General features: G+C 47.4%; 1 protein-coding gene across 1 annotated transcript in view; it reads right to left on the bottom strand.

Moving 5' to 3' along the window:
• Window positions 1-11,565: 11,565 nt before the first annotated feature.
• Window positions 11,566-23,973, bottom strand: part of glra4a (glycine receptor, alpha 4a) — a 36,911-nt gene continuing 24,503 nt past the window's right edge. The window contains exons 4-9 of the mRNA XM_029257685.1: window positions 22,114-22,337; window positions 21,076-21,158; window positions 17,790-17,927; window positions 17,469-17,683; window positions 16,555-16,704; window positions 11,566-12,468 (exon numbers count right to left, since the gene is read on the bottom strand). Coding sequence (XP_029113518.1) covers window positions 12,163-12,468; window positions 16,555-16,704; window positions 17,469-17,683; window positions 17,790-17,927; window positions 21,076-21,158; window positions 22,114-22,337 — 1,116 coding nt within the window. The 3' untranslated portion in view covers window positions 11,566-12,162. The remainder of the gene's footprint in view (window positions 12,469-16,554; window positions 16,705-17,468; window positions 17,684-17,789; window positions 17,928-21,075; window positions 21,159-22,113; window positions 22,338-23,973) is intronic.

The raw sequence follows: 23,973 nt of genomic DNA, 5'->3' as shown, positions 1-23,973 counted from the left end.
CCTTGTGTGTCGCAGCCGCTCGTCGATCCTGAAGCGAGTCTGTCCGGATTTACCTTGTTCCAGCCTGCGGGATTACCGTCTCACCCCTGATTTGGGCAGCGGGTTGCAGAGCGCCTGAGAAACGGCGCTAGGTACCTGCCAGCATGGAGGTCTTCATGTTCGCCTCTAAGCGGTGACATTTTCTTTGGGTGACGTCGCTCCCGAGTAATCGACTGTGATTCACCGGACGGCAGCCAGTTACACCTTACATCTGAGCTCATGAGGATATAAGACATAGATGGTAACTCTTGATATTTCCCCAGTTATGACTTATCAATGTCGCTCTTGCCTCCAGTTACCAGGCCCTTGATTCACATCAGCTTCAGGCTTGTAGTTCTAGACCTTGAGCGCTGGAGCTTTTGAGGACGTGCAGTTAGCGCGTGGATTGAGGAGCAGCTTCTCATCGTGACTCCGTACCCAGAACCTTCTGGTGACAGGTGCGGGCGCGAAACGGCTAGCCCACCCGCCGTCCCGACCCCCCCCATGACGGATCACAGTGGTTAACGGTTTTGAGCTCAGCCTGGGAGCCGCAGCATACATTATCCGCCGTGCTCATTATTTAGAATTCCAGGGCTGTTATTTATCGGCTGCTGCCGAAAGACAGATGAAGAAATAAAACAAGAAAAACTAAATGTTTTACTGGAGGCACAACTGGGACTCCTGTAATGAGGATCCTTCTCGCTCAGCTGTAGACTCTTTCTTTCCCCACTGATCCAGATGGACCTGTGCAGGCGGAGCTGTTTACCAGGTGGGAGAGAACAGCTGACAGAGGATTGTTATTAACGTTGTGTTGCTGCTTCGTTAGAGAGACAGACTTACCTTTACAAGACATGATACGTTACTGTGGTATTTGACTTTAAGCCATGCGTTGGCCTGGTGTCCCATCCAGGGTGGACCCTGCCTCATGCTCTATTTCTCTGGGGTAGACTCTGGACCACCGCAACCAGGCCCTGGACAAGTGTTGTTGGTAATGAATAAATGAGGTCATTCATTTGTTTAGCAGACGCTTTTCTCCTAAGCGGCTTCCAATGAACTCTATGTAGTGTTATCAGCCCACGCACCTTACTTACCGTGGTGACTTACACTGCAAGATACACTACTTACACTGGGTCACTCATCCATACATCAGTGGAAGACACACACTCTCTCTGTCACTCACACACTATGGGGGAACCTGAACAACATGTCTTTGGATGGTGGGAGGAAACCAGAGCACCCAGAGGAAACTCACGCAGACATAGGGAGAGCATGCAAACTCTACGCTGACTGAGTGGGGATCGAACCCACATCCTCTCGCACCACCCAGGCGGGGTGAGACAGCAACACTACTCACTGTACCACCCACTTTTTAAGTACTTTGCTTAAGAATACTACAATACCCCCCCTTCTCCAGGACTATATAATATGATAATAATAAAAATAATAATAATAATTTCTCATTTATTGGACACTTTTCTCCAAACTGCTGGGTATTTTTGGGGGAAATGTCCAATTCTCAGCAAAATAAAAGAAATAAAGTTGTTAAATCCATATTCCGCGTAAGGCCCGTTGGACAGAAGGGTGTGCAGTGTGCGCTGTAATATGTTTAAATCTGGTTGTTCTGGCTTCCGGATTCCATTGCTCTTCTTACTGGCACCGCAGAGGGTTTCACCATCGTCTAGAGGTGTTTGCACGGGTCTGCGGACGTCGACCGGCTGCGCTCAGAGTACACCCTGCGCGTTCGAGGGTGTGGTAAAACCCTAAACGTGAAAGCACAGGTGAGAGGGCGGGGGGAACGGCTGATCTGAAAAATCGAAATGAAAACACACTAATTTTTATTTAGCACAACGAGTAAACAGAGACGTTTCTGCCAAGTACAGATAACGAGCCCCCCCCCCCCCCCCCATCTCTGCCTCCGAAAATGAATGTCGATGCCTGTGGGACAAAGAGGCGTCTCGCTTTTCTGGGAGGACACGGCCGAAGACGCTCGGGTCCCGCTGCATTTGTATTAGTCGTGAGCCGTGGCACCGGAGGCAGCATTGCGAGCGCACAGCGGTTAACGCTCACAAGGGGGCAGCACGGGGACACGAGCGGGCGGGCAGTGGGGGTCGCATGCGAGGTCTCTCGCTTTGGGCGCGGCCACGGACTTCGTGTCTGACCGCGTGGGCAACTTGCGTAGCTTAGCAGTTTTTACACCCGCACCTGTTCTGAACAGCAGGATATAGTTTAGAGCTGAAATTGGCCACGACGTGTCTCCGGCCCTTCCGCTCTCCCCTCCGGGTGGGCTGTCGCCCTCTCCTCCCACAGAGTTATTACTTCCCAGCTCTTCAGCAGGCGCCGGTTGCCATGACAACCAGGGCGGCTGTGTTGCCGTCGTTTCAAACTTTTTTTATTCTCAGGCAATCATCGTTATTTTGTTAACCAGCGACTCCGCCGAGGCGAAATCGGAGTAGAGGGAGGGCTGGGGCACAGCCTGTTGGGTTTTTTCTTAACACACACACACACACAGTCTGAAATCGCTTGTCCCAGATGGGGTCGCAGCGACCTGGAGCCTAACCTGGCAATGCAGGGCACAAGGCCGGAGGGGGAGAGGACACACCCAGGATGGGACGCCAGACCATCTCAAGGCACCCCAAGCAGGGTTCGAACCCCAGACCCACGAGAGAGCAGGCACAGGCCAAACCCTCCACGCCGCCTTGCCATCGCGCCCCCCTTTTTAACACAAAAGTTAACAAAAGCTGTTTTCATCTTATTCTCCGCACCCTGAGTATCGGCAAACTTTCCGCCAGGAAGGTCCTTCGGCCATCGGCTGACCAGACGAAGCACGAGAACGAGACTGAGAAACGTTGACTTGGGGCACACCTGGGGAAATTGTTACACATGTCGACATTACGACCTTTACACGTACATTCGCTCGTTTTGCAGACGCTTTTCACGCGAGTAAACAAAAGTGCATTTCACCGACAGATGGAGAGATATAGCTGCGGACCCGCGATCCGATAAAAACTGCTGGTTTTAAGAAATATCACGTAAAAACTATTGAACCGCACCTACATTTTCTCCTGATATTACAGAAATAAGTATATCGTCTCGGGCTTCCACTGGAAATTAAAGTGTCTGGTAAATACCATATGCACTACATCATTTGATTTGGTTTTGTTTGACCTTTCGTTCCAGATTTTGGTCCTCTAGGTAGCATAAGAAATCTTTCACATTGTTATTATTTGGGAAATGTTTCAGCAATGTGCACAGTTACAAATGTGATCTGCATCGATCGCCCATCTGTCATATTTAATTCCTTCGCCGGTCTCTTCTCTCCCAGGCTCCACACACTGCAGACCGAACGCGTGCTCTCCGCCTGCTGTTTCACACACAAACAGGACATAACAAATAGCACAGGCACCCCCTCGCTCAATAAGCACACACGCTTTTCGTGGCCAGGTATTTAGATGTTTCATTTCGATTATGGGAAAATGATCATACTGTTGCAGCCTGGTAGTTTATCCTCAATACATAATGAAATCTATAGGGCAAGACAAGACAAGCTGCTGAGTCCAAGGAAAGGGCAGGGACCGAATGAGGAATCTGACCGAAACCTTCAACTGACTTCTGGAGATGATTTCACCATCATGAGAAAGGTGTATACTTCCGGTGATCTCCTGTACACTTGTGGCTGTACACCACTTTCTCTGCATGGACTCACTGTAGAACCAGGATCCAGTTTAAGACCCTTATCCTAAGCAACGGGTCCCTACAGGGTTCTTCACAACCTGCAGACTCTCAGCTCTTCCGAACATCTGCGGTGAGACCTCCTCTTTGCGTATTTCCTCCTCCTCTCTGTATCTCCTCTCCACTGACACACAAAACGACGGTCCATTCCCTCTTCTTGCTCCCAAGCTGTGCGACGAGCCCTCCGCTCAACACCAGATGTGATGCCCGACTTCCTCCAGTCCTTCCTCCAGTTTTTGAAAGCTCAGCTCTTCACTTATCATCTCGGAACTGCCTAAACATCTCTTCTGACTGCAACGTCTTTCCCCTAGTATCTCACCGTCTTATGAAGCCCGTTCCTTTTCCTTTGCCTTTAAGCCCTTCCTCTTGCCTTAACCTTCGTCTCCTAAATGATTGTGTTGAGTCCAGCGTTGATTGATCTCGTCTTGCTGTAGCATAACATTTCATCCTGGGTGATCATCACCCAATTGTATGTGCTTTGTACTAACTCAACGATGAAAGTCAATTTGAGCAAATGCATCAGCTACGTAATAATAATAATAAATGCTTGATAACAAATGTTTGTTGAAGCACAAGAAAGTTAAGGAAGAGGTCAGCAATGAAGTTACTGGGAGTTTGTGTAAACCTTGAGGTTTACCATAGTGGCAGGTTGCTTTCACGGGGTAGATGCCCCCTGCACATAGCCTGGGGCTGTGAGCAGAATCAGGGTCATTTACCTAAATTGCGGACAGTGGCTCTGACCTTATGGTGCATTGCAGTCATTTATTATCATTCCAAGACTGACTTCCTTGGAAATGCAATGTGATATTTAGCAGGGGGACTTCTACTGCTTAGTTAGCATGCAGAAAATGACCTTTGTATTTATCACAGGCTGTCATGGATGGGGCATGAGCCCAAGGCACCCCTCCAGGTGAGTGGCCTGGAACAAACGCGGGCAACACACTTTTACCCTTCCAGCGGAAAGCAATGTGCGACAAGGTGGAGTGGCCCTCGCTGCTCTGGCCCCAGGTTGCAGGCTTGAATCTCGGGCGGAACACCGTTAACCTGCTTCTGAAACAAAACCTGCTTTTCTTCGGTGAACATCCAGTTGTTTTCATAAGTTTAGCATAAAATGGAAAGCGACGTCAGCTCGTCTCTCAGATGACTATCGGGTACTTTTATCGAAAGAGACTTAGTTCAAAATCCATTCATTCATACTGCGGTATACTTGGGATAAACCCCTTTCGAACGGTAAAAGGAAGGATCAGCCCTGGGACCTAAACCAGCCCCCCTCTTTTCGCATGTCCAGAGCCTTAACCTCTGTGCCACCTGTTGACCCGTCGGGGGGATCTGTGGGCTCAAGGAAGGCCGAGTTTGTCCTTTTACTTTTATCTTTGTTTTTCAGGGTGGAAGCCAGTGGGGAATCGCTCTCGTTTGTGAGCTAAATCACTCTGAAGGAGTCTGAGTTCTGCTTGAGGGGTTTAGCGCCGCTCTGTCTCACGCCTCTTGGCTGCTGGTACATCAAAGCCTCTGTGTGTAAACCATGGGCTGCAGCCAGAAAATCAAGCAGTCTGTGGCCTTTCCCTGATGACCCAAAGGGGTAAATGGGAGATTTGAAGGTGGTGTTCGGCGGCGGTTCACGGTAGGCTGTTCCTGCATTGCTTAGGTGTTTTGCTGTTTCTGTACGTTCCTTTTTCTGACCTTTTTAAATCATGATGTAACATGAGCAACCAGATTTCATCACCTGGGTGGAGGCATACACAGATGCTCCTCTACTTACGATGGTTCGACTTACGATTTTTCGAAGTTACGATAGCGATGCGCGTTCGGTAGAATCCATACTTCAAATTCTGAATTTCAATCTGTTCCCGCGCTTGCGACATGCGGTACGATACTCTCTCCCGATGCTGGGCGCTGGCAGCGAGCCGCAGCGCCCACTCATCTGCGCTCGCATAATCCGTAGCGATCGCACCAATGAGTGTAAACAACTGATACTGTGTTGAAAACGTTTTTTTTATTTTGTGTTTTCGCATCCCATCATTTCTACTGAACGCCCATGTGTGTCTCCTGCTTAAATTTGCCCAGCCGTAGGCTACGGTAAGTGTTCTGAGCACATTTAAGATAGGCCGTGACGTTCGGTAGGTGCGACACCGTATTCTTTTTCGACTTACGATTTTTCCACTTACGATGGCTTTATCGGAACGTAAACCCATCATAAGTCGAGGAGCATCCCTATATTGTTTGTTTGCAAGCCTTGGCCTTTCATCTACTTTGACTTATTTGTGTGAAGTCACCTTTTCGTTGAAAAGGGTATTGCTGCATTCCCGTCCGTCCTCGTGGAATAGCCCTGCGGTCTAACAACCGATCAAGAGAGTCCTTCGTGAACCATTCCAACCTGTGGGATCCATAGCGAAGTGTGTTGCAACATGAAAAATATTTGCTGCATGTGGGAGACCAGTAACTGGTGTGATTCTGACAAGTCAGACAGCAAGAAGTTCTGCTGACCACAACACGCTGCAGTAAGCACTTGGTCAGCTTTGGGCCCAGGTGCAAGGTCGGTTTATTTAACATATTCCGGCACCCTTGGTGGTACAGATAGGTATTGGGCTCTGTCAGTAGGGGAAATAACATGAGGTATGTTGCTAAAACAGCTTGAGGCAGGGGGTGAGCCCCAGGGTAACCTATCACAGAGACAACTATCATCAAAGAGATGGACACATGTGGAGAGCCCTTACTGAGGAGGAAAAAGAAGAAGCATCAGGAAGTTATGAATCCGGTTCTGTTTCACCCAACCTCTTCTTAATCTGCTTATAATGGTGGAAGAGAGCATTTATGGGCACCCCCTGTCATGTCTGTCTTCCAGAAAAGTCCTTATTTGCCATTTTTTACCACCCTTTACAACGTAGCTCTACCAGCTCACCCTCTCTACAGATTTAGCATCATCAAAGCTGTATATGAGTGCACGAGTGTACGTTTTTGGCTCGAATTTTACTGATGACCCAAGGGCAGTAATTCCAGTGTGAGCAATGATGGTGTGAGGGGCGGGTGGCAGTAACAGTGGTTGTGGTGGTGGTGGTGGGGTAGGGAAATCTTGTACTTCACACCTGGGGGCAGGAAGCCATCAGTTAAGTCTCCCCAAGGTTCTCCTAAATTTGGAGGAGGAATGGCTGTGGAATTGGGGAAGTCAACAGGCACCCGTAGGGGTTTCCATCGGCCGGCTCTAGGAGAACGTTGTGCTGACCGAGCTTTAGTCAGATCCATGTTTACTCAGGTCAGGTTACACAAAAGTCTTGAGGTTTGCTGCCACCACTTCTTTTCTATTTTCTTAAGCTTAGGTTGCTGAGCTTTCACATGGTGCTAATACCGTATCGCTCCCTTGCTTGAGAAAAAAATCATTCAAATGAAACAGGAGGGCCTTACCTGTGACAGACGTGGGATATATATGGTGTTTCTGCCTGATTTCCCACAAAGCCCCCTTAACTCTTAAGTGATAGAACTCTCTCAAACTTGGAAATCTTCCTCTGTTAACTGTTCACTGTTATAGGACAAGACCTGTCATTTCTAGGTGTGACTGATTTTCCCTCATCTTAGTGGTTTTTGGTTATTGTTGAAGGTTTTCCTTCCAAAAGGCCAACTGCGTGTTTATCATTAGAAGAACCGCAGCTGCTTCCTTCAGGTAAAATGGGTCTGAACTGAGAAAACAGTCACCAGGAGCAATAGAATGGTTATCAGGCTTTTTCTGCCATTGGCCACAGACCTACTCTCAGCTCTTCAGGTTCCTTTATTCTTGTTTTTTGCCTAACCTGTGTTAGCCCAGCACAGGTATCGTTTCAAAAATCACTCGCTTTAGACGGTAAAGGAGCCGTCCTGGGATCTCATTCTTACATTTAGCCTGACCGCCGAATATGGAACTTTTCTCAGGCCATATGGAAGCGTGACAAACTTCTTCAGACCTTTTGCTCTTGGTGGGGTCATTTTTGCTAATATCATTAGCCCTCTCAACTGTCTTATAAGTGTAATGCGTCAGTGATGTTTGATACACGTTGAGAGGACTGCTTGTCACAACTCCCGGACACAGTGGAGTTTTGTATCTGCGTTAGGAGGAGGCACGCAGCAGCCGGCGACAAGCAGACCCCAGGGATGACAAACTCACTGAGCACAATTATGTACATCAAACAGTGCCCTGGTGCAGATGTTTGTTTTGATCACCATCACTGCCACCTGCTCAGCCGTCCTCCTAGTGAGGTGCTTCACACCCAAGTGCTCTCTTCGTTCTGTCATCTGCCGTAACAGTGCACTTACACTCACGCTTCATTTTGAACGCCAGGCACGATGCCTTCATTGGTTTTAATCTCGCCTTCGTGCTCAGATGGATAAATCTGCTGAGACTGATTGTGCTGCTTATTAAATAAGCAGGAAAATGACAAGTCCTGCAAGAATTGCTGAGAATGCGCAGATTGGACGCCTGGCCTCAGGGTCACATGTGGGCACCGAATGCAGTGCTGCCATCTTGCTGGCTTACATGGGCTCGGATGAGTCTGCTGGAATGTTGGTGTGATGTTGTAAGAGCACAGGGCCCTGACATGAGCCATTATGAAGCTGTCAGAGAACATCAGAGAGGAAGGGGAAGCGGTAAAATGGGATCAGTCTCCATGGTGGGGTGATGAGCACAGGAGCGAGAACAAGAAGGGGGAGTGTGGAATCAAGTGTTCACAGTGACTTTTGGGAGATGCCTGCCGTATTATACGACTGAGCACTGTAGGGATCCAGGATCCAGGAACCAGGGGCTATAGACTGACCCCTGTGGGGGTGAAGATGGGCATAACCACATGACAGGCTTCTTCATACATCATACAGTATGGTCCACTTCTACTTGTGTTCTTTCCTGTCATGTCCTTTCATATATCTATATCCATCAAGAGTGTCTAGGTTGGTGACTAATTTAATTTGGTGGAATTGGGGAAAAAAATGACACTTCTCTGCCAAAAAAAAAAACAACAATATTTTGATGCAGAAACCTAAACTTATTTTACATTGGCAACAGGAAATGTCAGAAGCCAATTGCTCTGCCTGGTGAATATGTGGTTTGTGTAGCTGTTGCTGTCTGATCTGTTTTGTTTGGACCCGCTGCCCTACTCCCCACTATGTTCACTTGTTATCTGAAGGCTTTTTGGAAAAGTTCTCATGCCACCAGGGTCCACTGTGTATTGGCAGTTCGCTTACGAACACTGTGGAGCTCATAAGAAGCCAGCTCTACAAGCTCTCTGATGGAGAATCCCTGTATCAGGGTTTTCTTGAAACCCATTAGGTTCCCCCAGCCAATACGCAAACCCTACGTATTCCAGTAACTCAGCCTTTAGGGGGTAAAAATGGACATTTGAAGAGGCCACAATTGAGCACAGTGGCGGTTATGCGTCAGGAAGCACGGTCCTATTTTTTGCACGTCAGTCATGGATTACAGATTTAGCAAAGCTTCTTAAAGCCCACAAAAGCACCTTTTCCCCCTAAATGAAACAATACCTCTTGAAGTTGGGGAGCTGTAATTAAAACAAACGAGGACACCCAGGAGCTCTGCATAGAAATCACTGCGTTCCAATTTTCTTTTGAATTCTTTCATATTGCTGTTCCCTCCCTTGGAAAGGATTGGCGTGATGAATCTCAGCCGCAGCTGATGCCGCGTGCTGTACCTCTAAACACCACAGCTTTCCGGGAGCGGAAGAAGACATCATGATGGTACACAATAGCCAGTCTCTCTGATGTTCCATCACGCTTCTCAGATTCTTTAGAATAATCTACTTAAGCTTTCACGTGATGCTTCAGCAGATGTGCCAGCGCCCGTCCCCACTCTCCCCCTACCAACTTGAGCCATTTTTGGAATCACCTTTCCATATCTGAGATGCCATTCTGGCAGATGCCAGCCTGGAAATGGCAGGACATGTCAGCTCCTCCTGCCTGTCAGTCTTCTCCATGACTGATCTTGGCTATCTTGTGATTGAAGGTTTAATGAAAGCCCTCGACCAATCACCCAGCCTGAAGGGAGCATTCTTTCGAGAGCTGTCAGGCAATGTCTTTATTATTTATAAGCTGTTCAACTGGTGGTCTGCTTTCGTAGGCCTTTTGAATCGACCCAGGGGTCCACAAACCGCGATAACGTCAAAATCATTGTGAGAGATGAATGCTGTATGTAAACATGAATTTTGTAAAGACTCGTGTAATGATAAGGAATAATAAGTAAAAAAAAAAAAACATATATATATATTTTTTTCTCCCTTGACTTTTGGTTGGAAGTTTTTTTGTTCCTTTTCTCCGTGACCAGTTGGCATACTTAGAGCTTTAATAACTGCATGGATAATGTAGTAATTTAGTATATAGTCGACTATCATATTTGTTTGTTTTATCCCTTTGGTCAGTGCTCTGTGTCACTGTGTGAGAAGAGTGCTCTATAAAAATGAGCTGAATTGAACTGAATAAGGTTTAAATGAAAAGGATTTCTATTCAAAAGCAGGTTCCGCTGTTGTACCCTTGATTCGTATAATTGCACTGCACAGTTATGGGCCCTAAACAAGTAAACGGGTGAAATCATACAGGCTCATATACATTTTAAAATACCTCATAAGTGGTACCACAGCAGACCTCCTACTGCCTCTGTCTAACCATCAGGATACCCACTGTGGGGCTCTGTGAGGATTTAATCTCGTTGATGTATGAAAAATGTTGTCCTTTATTTGTCATCATCAGAATTTGTGGGGAGCGGGTCTGATACCTACCAGCAACTCTGAAACCTACCAAGTGCCTCCAGTAATAAACCAATCAATCTGATGGACACTCTTTCCGTGCGAGTCCAGATTTTACAACGATGGGTAATGTCTGCTTTCACTAGTTAACAGAGGCACAAAGAAGCCCCGGCCATTCTCTAATTTAGCTAGGTGCCCCGCCCACTTATTTGTTTAGGAGAACACGAGGCAGACGTGACTGACGAGGATCCCTTCCCAACTCCTGCTTCCAACAATACAGGATAACAAGCGGAGAGTGGATGGAAGGAACTGTCATTACGGTGAACAGCTGAGTCATTTTCATACCCATTAGTTGATGAAAGACCTTACAGTTTCTCATTAAAGAGACCATTTGTCCTCACCCTACGGTGACTTCTGTCCCTTCTGCCCCCGTTCTTTCTCAAGGGCATTGGAAAAGTTTAAAAAAAAAAAACCCCAAAACTAAAACATCTGACCCACTTTTGAAAACAAAATTCCCGAGGAGATGCACTCATTGCATCAAAACCGTCATTCTCTCCCGCAAATGAGAGCCGTTAGTGTCCACACAAAGGAGTTCCAGGATAGAAAAGAAGAAATTCTAAAAAGTGAGGAATCCGCGATGATGAATTGCAAGTGCAGGAGGAGCAATTTCTGTGCTGTTGGGTCTTGTCTGCTGCCGTTACCCTTTGAGTGGATGTGATTTTTTTTAAATTAACATGTGAAACGTTAATCTGTCCTTTTCTTCCTCCCTCCTCTGTCCCACTGACTTGCACACTCTGGGGAATTTAACATCATTATTAGTATCTGTTACAATCTGACGATCATTTCTCTTTCGCACCTTTGCACAAAATGAATATAGAAATCAAAGAGAGACACCTCTGGGTAAATATTCCTGGGTGTGATTTTTTTTTTTATAGGCGAATACCAAATAGAGCAAAAATTCCTACAATGGTTGACATAAAATCAAATAATGTGAGTCCAAAATATTACGCTCTTGGTAGAATATCCATTTATTCAAATTTAGACAAAAAGGAACACACATTTGTGCTGTCTGTAATTAGTGGACAACTGTTTATATACAGTTTATACACTATATATAATCTCTTTCCAAGTAATTAAATCACCCAATGAATATTCGAAAGTGTTAAATATTCAGCATCTCCCTGTCGCCTCCCATTTAGCAATCCAAAGGTGTACAAAAACTTTTTTTTTCTGAAGTTATTTAAAAACATTCTTTCTGAGAAGTGGAGTGCAGTGATATTCAAGTTAGTGTTTTTCAGTTCGGTTGAAGGAACATTTTCAATCGGCTGTTTGGACATTTAGCTGGTGTCGAAGACGGTGGACTCTGGAGGAAGCGCACAAACCAGCGATGCTTTTATATTTTGCTGAATCTGGAAAAAAGAAGGGAAGTAACGAAACGAAGCCGTAGAGCGGTAGGTAGACGTCGAGTCCATCGAACGGTAATGACCGCTGTCACACGAATCTGCCGTTCCCCTTTCTGAGTCGCTTACCTTGAAATTGGGCATGGGCTCTTCCGTACACACACAGCAGACAGCGGTTTAGTCCAATAGTAGAAAATACACCTTTGAATATATTTGTTTTCTTTTTTCAGACTCGTCGTTGACCTGCTTCTGATCGCTGTGTAATAACCGATGCTGTGGCTTGCTTGGGAGCTCGGGAACCCTTACAGTGCGGCATGGATGTCCTCATGCCTCAGCACTTTGTAGGTGATCCAGTAGAAGATGTTGAAGATGAGGAAGCTCAGCGGGAAGACGGCCCTGGAGATGGTGTCGATGCGCTTGGCCCGGTCTACGAAGCGCTTGCGGACGGCTTCGCTGTCGTGGGCAGTTTGCGCGGGGGGTGGCGGAGGTGGCGGTGGGGCGAAGACAGTGGCTCCCTCGATGGCTGACCCATCTTTCACCTGAAGGCAGTGCCCTAGTCCGTAACCGCGGAAGTAGAAGCCACGGCTCTCTCGTACGAGCTCTTCCTCCTAAAGGTGAGGGACAGCAAGAGCCTTTCAGGACATTGTTTCTTTCTTTCTTTCGATTCTTTCTCTTTCGACCGACCGCGACGCTTCGGTTTTCTCCTTTGTTTGGAAACCCGAACGCTGAAAGACAGAAACCCGCCTTATCCTCTACAAGAGGGCTGCAGGGTGGACAGTTCAGTGGTGAAAGAAGTGACTTTTGATCAAAATGCGGTTCCAGGTGATGTATGCCTGAGGTGCGCTCTTCACTCAAACTACCTCACTGAAATGCCCAACTGCAGAAAATGGTGAAATAAGCACACTGCTCAAGATAAAACAGTTTGCTGAGTAGCAACATTATGCGAGAATAACAAGCAGGGTACAAAATCTGCGCGAGAATGAATTCCGAAGAAAGCCTAGAGCACATGCGAGATGATATCGCCAGAAAGACAGCGCTTTGAGTCAGGTGCCACAGAGATACCGCCCTTGTATCCGTTCCCGAGTTTCTGCGGGAACAATTATATCGCTCTAAGAGGCCGACAGTCAAACTAATTTAATGGATGTGTTCTTCAGAGAGCCACAAAACCGAAACAAACAGACATTAACGAATGGAAATCATTTCTTACATTCCCTGCAAAGCAAACCTGCTGTCGCCAGGAATCGCGCATCTTCGGAAGCGTCGGCGGAAATGTCACGGCCTTAACTAAAAGTTACAATAGACACCGTGGGTTTGACAGTTCGCCGCATCCTGCCATTGCGCCCCCTCCATTAAAACTCCGTTCGGCGCGTGAACTGGCGCGTTGCCCCGTGTTGACACTCCGCTGATGGGGAGGCGGCACGGCTGGAGACGGAGGATTGAAACTAGGTAATTAGTGCACCGCCTGTGCTTTTGACACTCCTGGTTTCTGGCAACCCTTCGAGTTCCTAGTACAATCCTACACTGATGGGTAGAGCATCTGCTCGCACCACCCCAGGCCGCGTTCTTCACTGTGGCCCCAGTCTTGCACCCCAAAACTGCTTGAGCAGTTGAGGGCGTGGGGACTGTCACACTTGTTGTCTCATAGCTTCCTGCCACCAATTTGTCCCGCTTGGTGTGAGGGTTTGAGTAAGTGGCCACATTAGATCTTCTTCCCCTTTCCTTAAATGACCCCGGACATCCCGTGGCCAAATCTAATGATGCGTTTCAGTAAAGATAATAGGCTCTCATCCTCTTGGGTCGAGCAGAGCGAGGTTTCTGCAAGGTGGCCACTATGTGCGCTCCTCTTTGATTTGTTGGGACAGTCCTTGGCGCGGAGGCGGTGGCGGCACGGCGGACATGCCTCGCCAATCTCGGATGTACCATGGTACCAGGAGCGAAGGCTAAGGGCTGAATGCAGCGCTTCTTTTTTTTTTACAGGCCAGCACCTCAGAGACTCTGAACTTCAGTTTTGGGAGATGAACCATAAATGAAAATTACGCTTCAAACTCCTTAGTCAATGCACAGCACGGCGGCCCACAGACCACACAGACATCCAGTTATAATGATACCGCTTCAGATGTACTGTATTTAAAAATAGATGCACGCTCAGCAGAAACAACTGGACAGCCGGTTTAGATACGGATACATACTGTAGAGGGGAAGATATATCCTACCTTTGAATTAAGGATGAATAGGGAAAAGTAAAAATACAGACTCAAGGGTTGGAGATCCGAAGGACTGAGCGACCAAAAGAAAAGAAGGGGAAGATTTGCAGGCAAATCCAAGCAAAACTTTGTAAGGAGGAACGGAAGGTGTTTCTGGTCGAAAACGATTTGGTGACATGGGGAGAGACCGGGACTGGGCTGGAACTCAGATGAATGGTGACCAGGGTACAACAGGTATCTTCAGGAAACAGGTGGTCACGTACTGGGGAGGGTAACGGACTGGGCGGTAAAGCGGCTTGGGGAAGGAGTTTTTACCCTGGTATAAGTGATGCAGTGTTGGTTTAGGCTGCCGTGGGCAGAGTCGACGTGCAACGCGCGATTCACCTTCCGCAGCGATTCCACACTTGCGGGTCGGCAGGACTGGGCCTCCATTATAGCGGTGGCACAAGCAGAGAGACGACAAATAATTTGACTGTTCACAGCACATCATCTCTCCTCCACGGTTGATGAGTGAGCTCTAGAGAAGTCCCTTCAGCTCAGTTCAGTGGGTGGGATCCACTTACACGCACCATAGTAATGTGTTATAACCATGAACGACAGAATGTGAGTAGCTGAGGGATTCTTCCGTTGTACCTTAACGTGGGTATTTAATATACACCCCGTGCAGCAGGCTAAAATGTAAACGTGCATGCAGCGCACAATAAACCATTATACGGAAGTGAATCCGTATGAAATATTATAAGGCAGCAGATGCAATGACTAAGAAGAATTTTGCAGATCCTCCCGTGCAATATTCTTCAAATACCATTAAGACAGGGTCCCTGCTAGCACAACAAAGAATAAGAAATACACCAGATCTCTGTGTAGACCACAGGGTCATTAGTGATTTATTTTTGCTGAAAATGTTTTTCAAAAGATATTAATAAGCAAGGCAGTATTTAAATGCGATGGAAGATAGCGGAATGAGTAGGGGGGAGAAATGAAAACGAAGCTGGAGGCTGTTGCCATGGATATTCAGGTATCATAAAGGGAACGATATGCAGACTCTGCAGTGTTTTCGTTCACTTTTGCTGATATTGAGCCATTGCAGAGATGTGCGGACAAATGTATGACATTTTACGAATTACGCAGCGCATTCTTTGAAACCTCGTGAAACGCGACTGATGTTGTCTCGATGGTTAATGGCTACAGCATCTTGGAAGGCCTGTATAAGGGATCCTCAGACGCATCAGCGCTGCTCTGGACTGTGATTTCTGGACTTCCCGCCATCCGGCGTGGTTGTGACAGGGTTAAGGATGAGCCTTGCTCACTCTAGGCTTCTTGGCCCAATGGGGTGACCAAGTGCTCCCTCGGGACCATGTTGGACAGGTCGTACCGATTCATCCGGGTCAATATCAGCGTGGCACTATGGGCCAGAGGATAAGCAACCGTTTGTTTGACCCTGACAGCAGCAGGGTTCGACTCCCACAAGGGACATGTCCACTTACCCTTGGTGATATTGAGCCATTGAGCCTTGGTGGAGCTGAACCTAATCTTTTCTAGTAATAGATCCAGTAGTATAACACAAGCTGTGTAAATAACTTCATCCTTGCAGTGGATAAGGTTCTTCAGTAAGTAGGGAAATGAAAGTATAAGTAAAACCCTTGTCGACTGTCCTGCAGCCCAAAGGTTAGGCCCACATTAGCTGCAGCGGAAGATAGCAGAGAAGAGATTTACAGTTTGTTTATTCTTCCACTCTCATTTGCTTTTTCACTTTTATTTTCTTATTTCTATTGATTCAGCGCCAGGAGACAAACTCTGGCGGATCTCGGTAGGATGCTTAGCCGGCATGGCGAGGCTTTGCTACAGGTCCCCGAGGTTTGCCAGCAGCGTTGGCGCAGTCGAGCACGATTGTGGGATTCCGCTTTTCGCTCTCGAGAGCACGTTCCGTGCACCGGAAAAATAGCCCGCATTCGGACCATTGTCTTGGCGCACCGCAGCTGCTGTGCACTGCGCTAAATCACAATTCTCAGCTACGGCTCGAGGCTTAAGGCGGACCGCTCCGGCTCTACTTCCTTTACTCCATATACTCTACCATATGAAACCTCCTTTAATTACACTGTCGCACTGCTGGTGGATTCCATAGGCCAACTGCAGGTTGTTTCCGCAAAGTGAACCATCTGGGAATGCTGCACAGGTAAGGTGTCGCCATGGAAACCACCAAACGGGTTCCCACACCCTGTGCCTGTATGTGATAACAGCCAGCTGTGCGGTGTGGGAGCCAATGCTTGTGTTCGGAAAGGTAACACAATAACCTGGTATTTCGTCGCTCTGGCATCACTGATGCTCGCGCTAAGCCAACGGCACAGAAATAACAGTCCCTTTCCTTTTAAATCGTCCATTTGTCACACCCTGAGAAAGGTCAACTGACCACCATGGGGGATAATTACCCCAGGTCAAATACCACCACGCTTGTCCCCTCCCCGCAATTCCAGGAGCCCCGGTACTCACTATCCTCTGCCTCCGCTGCTTCTTGCGCAGGCGGATGAACTCCTTGTGCTGCCGCGACACAAAGTTGACCGCCGCGTACTCCAGCAGGGCGGCGAACACGAACAGCAGGCACACGGCCATCCAGATATCAATGGCTTTCACGTAGGACACCTGCAAGGGGGTACAAGTGGGGGTCAGTGCGCTCTCGACATGACGACGCACTCCCGCGAGAGCGTCTTCTTAGTCTGGTGTACGATGGCTCCTCTTGTCACATTTACGTTAGCAGAAGATCGAATGACCGTTTTATAGTCGATTAACCACAGAACCATACAGCACTCGGTCACTGCAAGAGACAGAAATAGGGTACTGAAAAATTGCAAATACTTACACATACGGAATACAACACAAGGGCAAAGAGGTACAGTGTTTGTCAGGGGTGATCGTGTAGGACTATCTAAGAAGGATAATATTCCAGTTCAGCAGAAGGGTGTCCAGACGTTGTAGAATTTCTATGATTTACCATGCACAGCAAGCGTTAATTTTTGTAGCAGGAGATCTGGTGCAGCCCACAGCCCCAACTCCTTAGGGAATGATGTTGGGACACCTGGTAGTGTGGTGGTTAGTGGTGCTACCGCTGAACCCAAAGGTCACAGGTTTCAATCCCACCTCCAGCTGTAGTACCCTTGAGCAAGGTACTAACCCTAAATTGCTCCAGTGAAATTACCCAGCTGTAAAAATGGGTAAATAATTGTTGGTCTCAGCATTATAAATCGCTTTGGAAAAAAGCTTCAGCTGACCAAATAAATGGAAGTAATGGAGCATAGGGAGCTTACTGATTTGGCAAGGCTTTTACTCTCTCTTTGCTGTTTTTGGTTCTATAACACATCAGGCATAGTGGATCAAAACGCTTGTTGGTGCTGCCGTGTCTCGCTGACCTTGGGCAGTGAGGCTCGCGATCCAGAGCTCTGCGTCGTCATGGTGAGCACTGTGGTGATGCCCAGGCCCACGCGGGCGGGAGCCGCATCCATGTTGATCCAGAAGGACACCCAGGACAGGATGACGATGAGCAGGCTGGGAATGTACATCTGGATCAGGTAGTAGCCCATCTGGCGCTCCAGGTGAAACTTGACCTCAATGCAGGTAAATTTACCTGTGACCAAAGGAAACCGTATGGAGAAGGTAAGCATGGGTCCTCGGTGTGGTTTTCCTGAGTCACTTCTCCGCTCTACTGCCCAGCCCCTCCCATGACACCCCACCTGTGTTGTAGTGCTTGGTGCAGTAGCCCAGGTCCTTCTCCTCCTTGAGCACGAACTGTGGGAGCATCAGGTCCTCGGCCACCTGGACGGGTCCCACGTCGAGCCACTCGAAAATCAAGTCGTTCATGGTGTAACCAACTGGATCCAAAGAATGGAAGGGGGATGGGAAGTGGTTGCCATGACATCTTCCAACATAAATAACAGCGGAGCTTGTACGCCGAGAGGTTTGAGGGAGACAGGCGAGACGAGGATACACGTACGTCATTCTGCGATGCTCGACGTGCGCGCCTGGTGCCGGCGCTAAGGTCAGAGGAGCTCAGCGGCACTCTTGGATGGTCGAGCCACGGCGAGCCACGGCGGCGTGGATCAGAGCAACTCCCACTAAGCAGCCTAATTACGTGAGCCTTACGTCAACGGTGCCGCCCCGTTCCATGCCCGCTGCCGCTCTTCACGTGAGGCGAGATCGCAGGCCCATTAAAAATGCATGAGGCATGCAATAACACTGCTGGATGTTTGACACATTTGAATAATACTGATGTCTCTTGCAGCCTCAAGGGGCTCTATGTTACCAAGACATCAATTATTCAGGACATCCGTTCCCCATTTTAACCAGGAGCCAGAAAACAACAAAAACTACAGGAAAATAAGACATTTCTGAGCTCGAGTGTGCCGAAACATCCGTCTGCTGAAATGAGGAAAACATATATTCTCACAAGACCTAAAAATAACAAATACCTGTGTTTTTGTTTGTTTTCCGACACAAAGATAGTAGGACTCAGAGGTACGCTAAAGGAATGGTAAAGCGCAAGTTATTTTGGTCATCAAAGCTTTTTGGTAATGGAATAATCACGTATACAAGGAAATAACCTCATGTAAAAAATAATCTTGCCGTGTCCTGCTAATATTACCTTATTTCTAGACCAGTTTCAGTGTTTACCTGTTCTTGTGAGAATAAAGTAAGGAAAGTCGTAACATGAAGTGACAAAAAACTCTTGCTGAGGTTCCAGACTCCATAGACTTTTTTTTAAAAAAAAAAATTGACTGATTTTACATGCAAAGCCCAAATCTACTGTCGTACCAGTCAGAAAATATTCAGCTCTTTCAAATGAATGTCGCCCTCGACAGTTACTTGATCTATGATTATTCTGGATCGTGACTGTAGTCCTGAGAACCTGCCCTTTCGAATTAAGTTTTCCACATTGACCAAATTTTGAGGTGAACACTATTAACATTCACACGAAAACTTAATAAAATGTATTTGGGCTAAACATCTGATCAGACGATTCAATATATGCTCTTATGATAGGTACTGATGGGAAGTACAGATTCTGAACTTGAAATGATGCCACACAGAGATAATGAGTCTGGCCCTGGAGTGACTGTCTGAATCCCTGGGCAAAATGACATTGTCTGGATGGGCCAAAGCTTATATAATACTCAACTTTTTACATATTCCATGGACCCGAAGAGGTTAAAACCTGCTAAAAATGCCCCGATGCCCTATAGTTTGTAGACATTACATGCCTTGTATTCCATAATCCTCAGAAGGACATGACACCACATGACAGATTCACTCATGGATATGAGATTTCTATTGGAATTAGTTTATACTGGAATTTTAATTCCAATATCATATGAGCACAGAAGTCTGTGCATCTGTTGGCTCCGGCTTATTTTCAGCCATGTGACACTTTGGCTTGCCAAACACTTTGCCATGAAGCCTGGGACCACGGTGGTGAGAAGACGGCTAATGAGAACTTGTGGTTCATTATCCTGCCGGTGCAATGGTGTCATGAATCAGGGTAGGGGGACCGGTAGGCAGGCTAAACACGCACACCTGAATGCATCCGTGTGTCGGCAGAGTTCAGCCGCCTGACATGATGAAGAACTTCCCAGAATTAGAAGTGATGATGGCCCAGTTGACGTGAAGGACATGCTGAGAACAGGAGATTGTGTTACATACCTTGTGGACCAGTATATTCAGCACCATCTGCCCAATGTGAGACCTGACTGCAGGAAACTGATCTTATGCAGGTGTGCAATTCTCCAACTAGAGCACCACCACACAGCTCTCTTATGGCAGATGTCAACACATACAAAGGGACTGATGGTGCCAGCCTCAACAGCCATGAAATTCAGAGTCATTGGGATTGTGAGGACAGACTCATAAGCCATGAGATTCAGAAAGTCTTTGGGATGGTAAGGACAGATTCATAAGACACGAGTCATTGGGATTGTGAGGACAAACTCATAAGCCATGAGATTCAAAGAGTCAATAAGATTGTAAGGACAGACTCAGTAGCCATTAGACTCAGAGACCCAGTTAGAGTCCAGAAACAGACTTGTTACGGCCACCGTGACTCCAAGGCCCGAGTTTTTAACCCCCCAGCTTCAGGCAATGACCGTGACTCATTATCCGTAGGCGTCAGACAGCCACCATGCTACACAGGACAGACTCATTAGCCCTGTGCTTCAGACAGCCATCATGCCTCTTAGGTCAGACCCATTATCCCTGGGCTTCAGACAGCCACTGTGACTGTGAGGCTCAAGAAGATTATAAAAAGCCAGCCCTGTCTCATCTGAGTGATTCTTTTGGCTGCACCAGTCTACCCCTGTCTCAGAGAAGAAAAGCAAGGCCGCGGCTGTCGTGCCGGGGAACATAATGAAAGGGACACAAAATGAAAGTTTCATTATTGATATCCTAGATATTGGTTTTAAGAGTGGCGATGCTAGCAGGAATGGAGACACTGGAGAATGGCTATAGGGCAGAAATGTTCCTTATCTTTCTGTTATGCTCCAGTGACATTTTTCAGTTTCACCAGCATGGAAGCAAGCAATGTACATTATTCCAAACACCTCCATACTTTTAATTCTTCATTTGTGTCTAGCTTGAATATATTTGGTCACTATAACATACTAATACTACGGCAATTTTGGAAAAATTCCCATTTTCAGCAGGAAGGTATACCACCGGACTGGATTTATTAATTGGGCTCATTCCTACATAGGTCCTCAGGTCAAAGCAGCCGTGTTTGAGGGCTTTGGTGACCCCTGTCTAGGACCTTGGAGAGAGAAATCAGGGACATGGTGACAGATATCACTCAGGGAAAAATCCATCCCGACTTATCCAGGGGTGAGGACCGTGTTCTAGACTTCTGGACATCCTCTGACACCTTTCAACGCCCTGTGGGAGAGGGCACTTAAACCAACGTGCAAAACGGCAGCAGGGAGTGGGGGGCAGGAAAGACGAGAGAGCAGGAGGAGGCAGAGAAAATAAATGACTCACAGCTCTCAAGCTGCATGGTACAGGTCTGAATGTCCATGGGGAAATTCTTCAAGTCCATAGGGCAGGACAGGATCAGAGTCAGCCTGAGTCAGACAGCGAGGGAGAAACGGAAGGTCGGGGGGGTGGGAGAGAAACGCGCCACAGAAACGGGAGGTAATTGGGTAGGGGGATCGCGGGAAGAGAGACAGAGGAAGGAGAATTACAATACACAGAAAGAAATAAAGGCAAAGAGGCCATGGGGTGTGGGTGGAGGGGATTTGGAAGTAGGGGGTGGGGGTAGCAGATACAAAGAGCAGCAAAAAGGTTGTGGAGGAGCAGGATTTTGAAAGCAAACTGCCAAACATGTTTATTTTCACACTCGTCGTCGACTCGTGAAAGAACATAATAGTTTTGATTTCTTCCCCCCAGACAAGAAGCTAGATTGCAAAAGAGACTATGAGTTACTGTCCTATTTGATCACGCCAGGCTACAGTAACCACTAGACTAATTGCCAGACGAGCGCGGTCTTATTTATTGCGGTTCTTACGCATTAGGCTTTCAGGGAGCCGTGGGGAAGAGCTGGGGCCAGGGCTATTAGAGAGTTTGGGTAGAAGAAGCGGTGTAATTACCTGCTGTAACATACGCCCCTCTGAAAGCACGGGAGCCGCGGCCGGCACAACGAGGACCTGATTAGAACTGTCTCGCATTACACCGATTGCACGGTCCAAATTATTCCTCACGTATAACTCCACAGGAGGAAGCGTCTCAAAGCAACACGAAGAACTTCCACGTTTGGCTTGAGGCACGGGAATGAGTCATCAAATTGCTCGGAACGCCACAAACCGCCGTTTTGTAATCTGCACCGCAGAAATCTTTAGGAGATTGCCGGGGCGGACGCGTCCGCCGAGCGCAGCACGTGACAAAGCCTTCCTGCATCTTGGCAGATTTTGACGCGTTAAAAAATGAAATGTACAAGGGCTAAACAGGAGGCTCTGCTTGGGAATGATCCTCCTGGAGGATGGGGGAGAACCTGGTCACGACGAACACGTCTCTGCGCACCTGATGCTGTACAGGACATTGCCGTTCTGGAAGATGCGCAGCAGCTTGTTGTCGGTGGTGACCTCGTGGAAGTTGGCACCCTTCTCGTTGGCAAAGAAGAGATCGGGCTTCCAGATGGAGTCCAGCATGGATGGGTCCAGGTCCAGCGAGGCGTCCGGGTACTCGCTGTAGGCCAGCCGTGGGTCATTCCACTGTTGCCTTAGAAACACATTCAGGCGGTAGTCCTGTGGCAAGACACCATTTGCGTTCTTTTGTTAGGAAAGGTGTTTGAAGGTAACAAGGGTGAGATTCAGCAATATGGGACTGTTGTGAAACGCTGCCTGCTCCAGGCTATCGGTTGCCACATAGTGCATTTTCGCTTTCGTCCCAACTTCATAGTAAAAAGTGTTGTCCTTTGGTAAGATTTTTTCAAAGCCTAACAGATGTAAGTTTACCAAGGGTGTTTGCCTTGTGGCACACAAATACCCTTCCTAAAAAGAAGCTGTAGAGTGCCGCTTTGAATAATGCAGAAGTTTTCCAAACATGCCTCCTCGGTCTTTGAACCCTATTAGAGCATCACGGATTGACCGATAATTGCACTGTGTTGAAATGACATGACATTACATTTATTCATTTGGTTGAAATATACTAGATACTGCAACATTGGTCTACTGGCAGGAGAGACTCTGTGAACTTTTGAGTTTTTGGTAAATGGAGGGAAAGCAGTTGATGAATCCATTGAGGAAGAGATGTCCTCCTAAAGTTTGGGACAGTCCTCCTTAGGTGGCTGTGAACCATCGGAGATGAAGACCCACATTAATCTCAATAAACCACGCTGTCAGGTCATGATGTTGGTGTCTCCCACAGCAAACCTGGCCTCAACAGGAGGTCCCATAGTCGCCACCCATAGCCACAATCTGCTGACTGCATCCTTCTACTCACTCCAGGGGTTTTAAATGCATTGCACTTTTCATAGTTTTCCTGTCACGTCCACACCCGCATCGCAACCAACAGCACCTGATGCCGATCAAGCACCCGGTGAGAATCAGAACACTCGGCTTTAAAAGACCCTCCTCAGCCCCCTCACATTCGCGGAATCTCATCGAGTCAATCGTCCCCCTGCACCTACATTGCATCCCGCGTCCTGTTCTCCTTTGTCCCCATCTCCTGTTCTTCGCTCCCTGGCTTCTGACCACTAGCCTTGCTTTCTGACTTTGACTATGGATCTTCGCTCCCACTCTGACCGCAGATCGACGGCCTCTTCGCCCATCCCCAACAACGAGAACTCGCCCGATCCCTATTCCAAATAAACAATCCTGCACTTGGGTCCACCTGTCCCCACATTCCCTGTTCCATGTAACATTTCCAGGTTTTCTCCCAAGTTTTAATTGCAGGGTACACTATTTCTCAGCAACATAAAGGGAGCTGCCAGAAACCATCGGCAGGCAGTTCCGTCGTGACATGAAATGAGGTGACCTGGAGGAGCAAAAGGTTGAAATTCAGCCCTGTCATTTTCTAGCACAGTAGAGTCCCCGGTGAGCGAGCTGCATAAATAAAGTGGGACTAGACAACTTCTTGTTTTTTGGTTGTCCATAGGACAGGTACATATTTAAACGTCTAGGTTTAAAATATCTGTGTAAACTGCTATAAAAACAAGGCAATAAGGGGATCCCATGAAAGGCTCGAACATATGGAAGTCAAGAAAAATAGCAAGATACTGGGGTTATTTCACTTTATTTTTGACAAATCTGGACACTTTCTAGCGAGAAAACAATTTCCAAATGAAAATGCAGACGACAGTCAACTATGTCATATATTTACTCATTTAGCTGACACTTTTCTCTAAAGTGATCTACAGTGTTGAGCTGCTTAGAATTATTT

Source organism: Scleropages formosus, chromosome 13 (assembly GCF_900964775.1).
Source record: "Scleropages formosus chromosome 13, fSclFor1.1, whole genome shotgun sequence".
NCBI classification, from domain to species: Eukaryota; Metazoa; Chordata; class Actinopteri; order Osteoglossiformes; family Osteoglossidae; genus Scleropages; species Scleropages formosus.
Note: the sequence above shows the minus strand (reverse complement) of the source record. Positions and strands in the feature narration are given on the sequence as shown.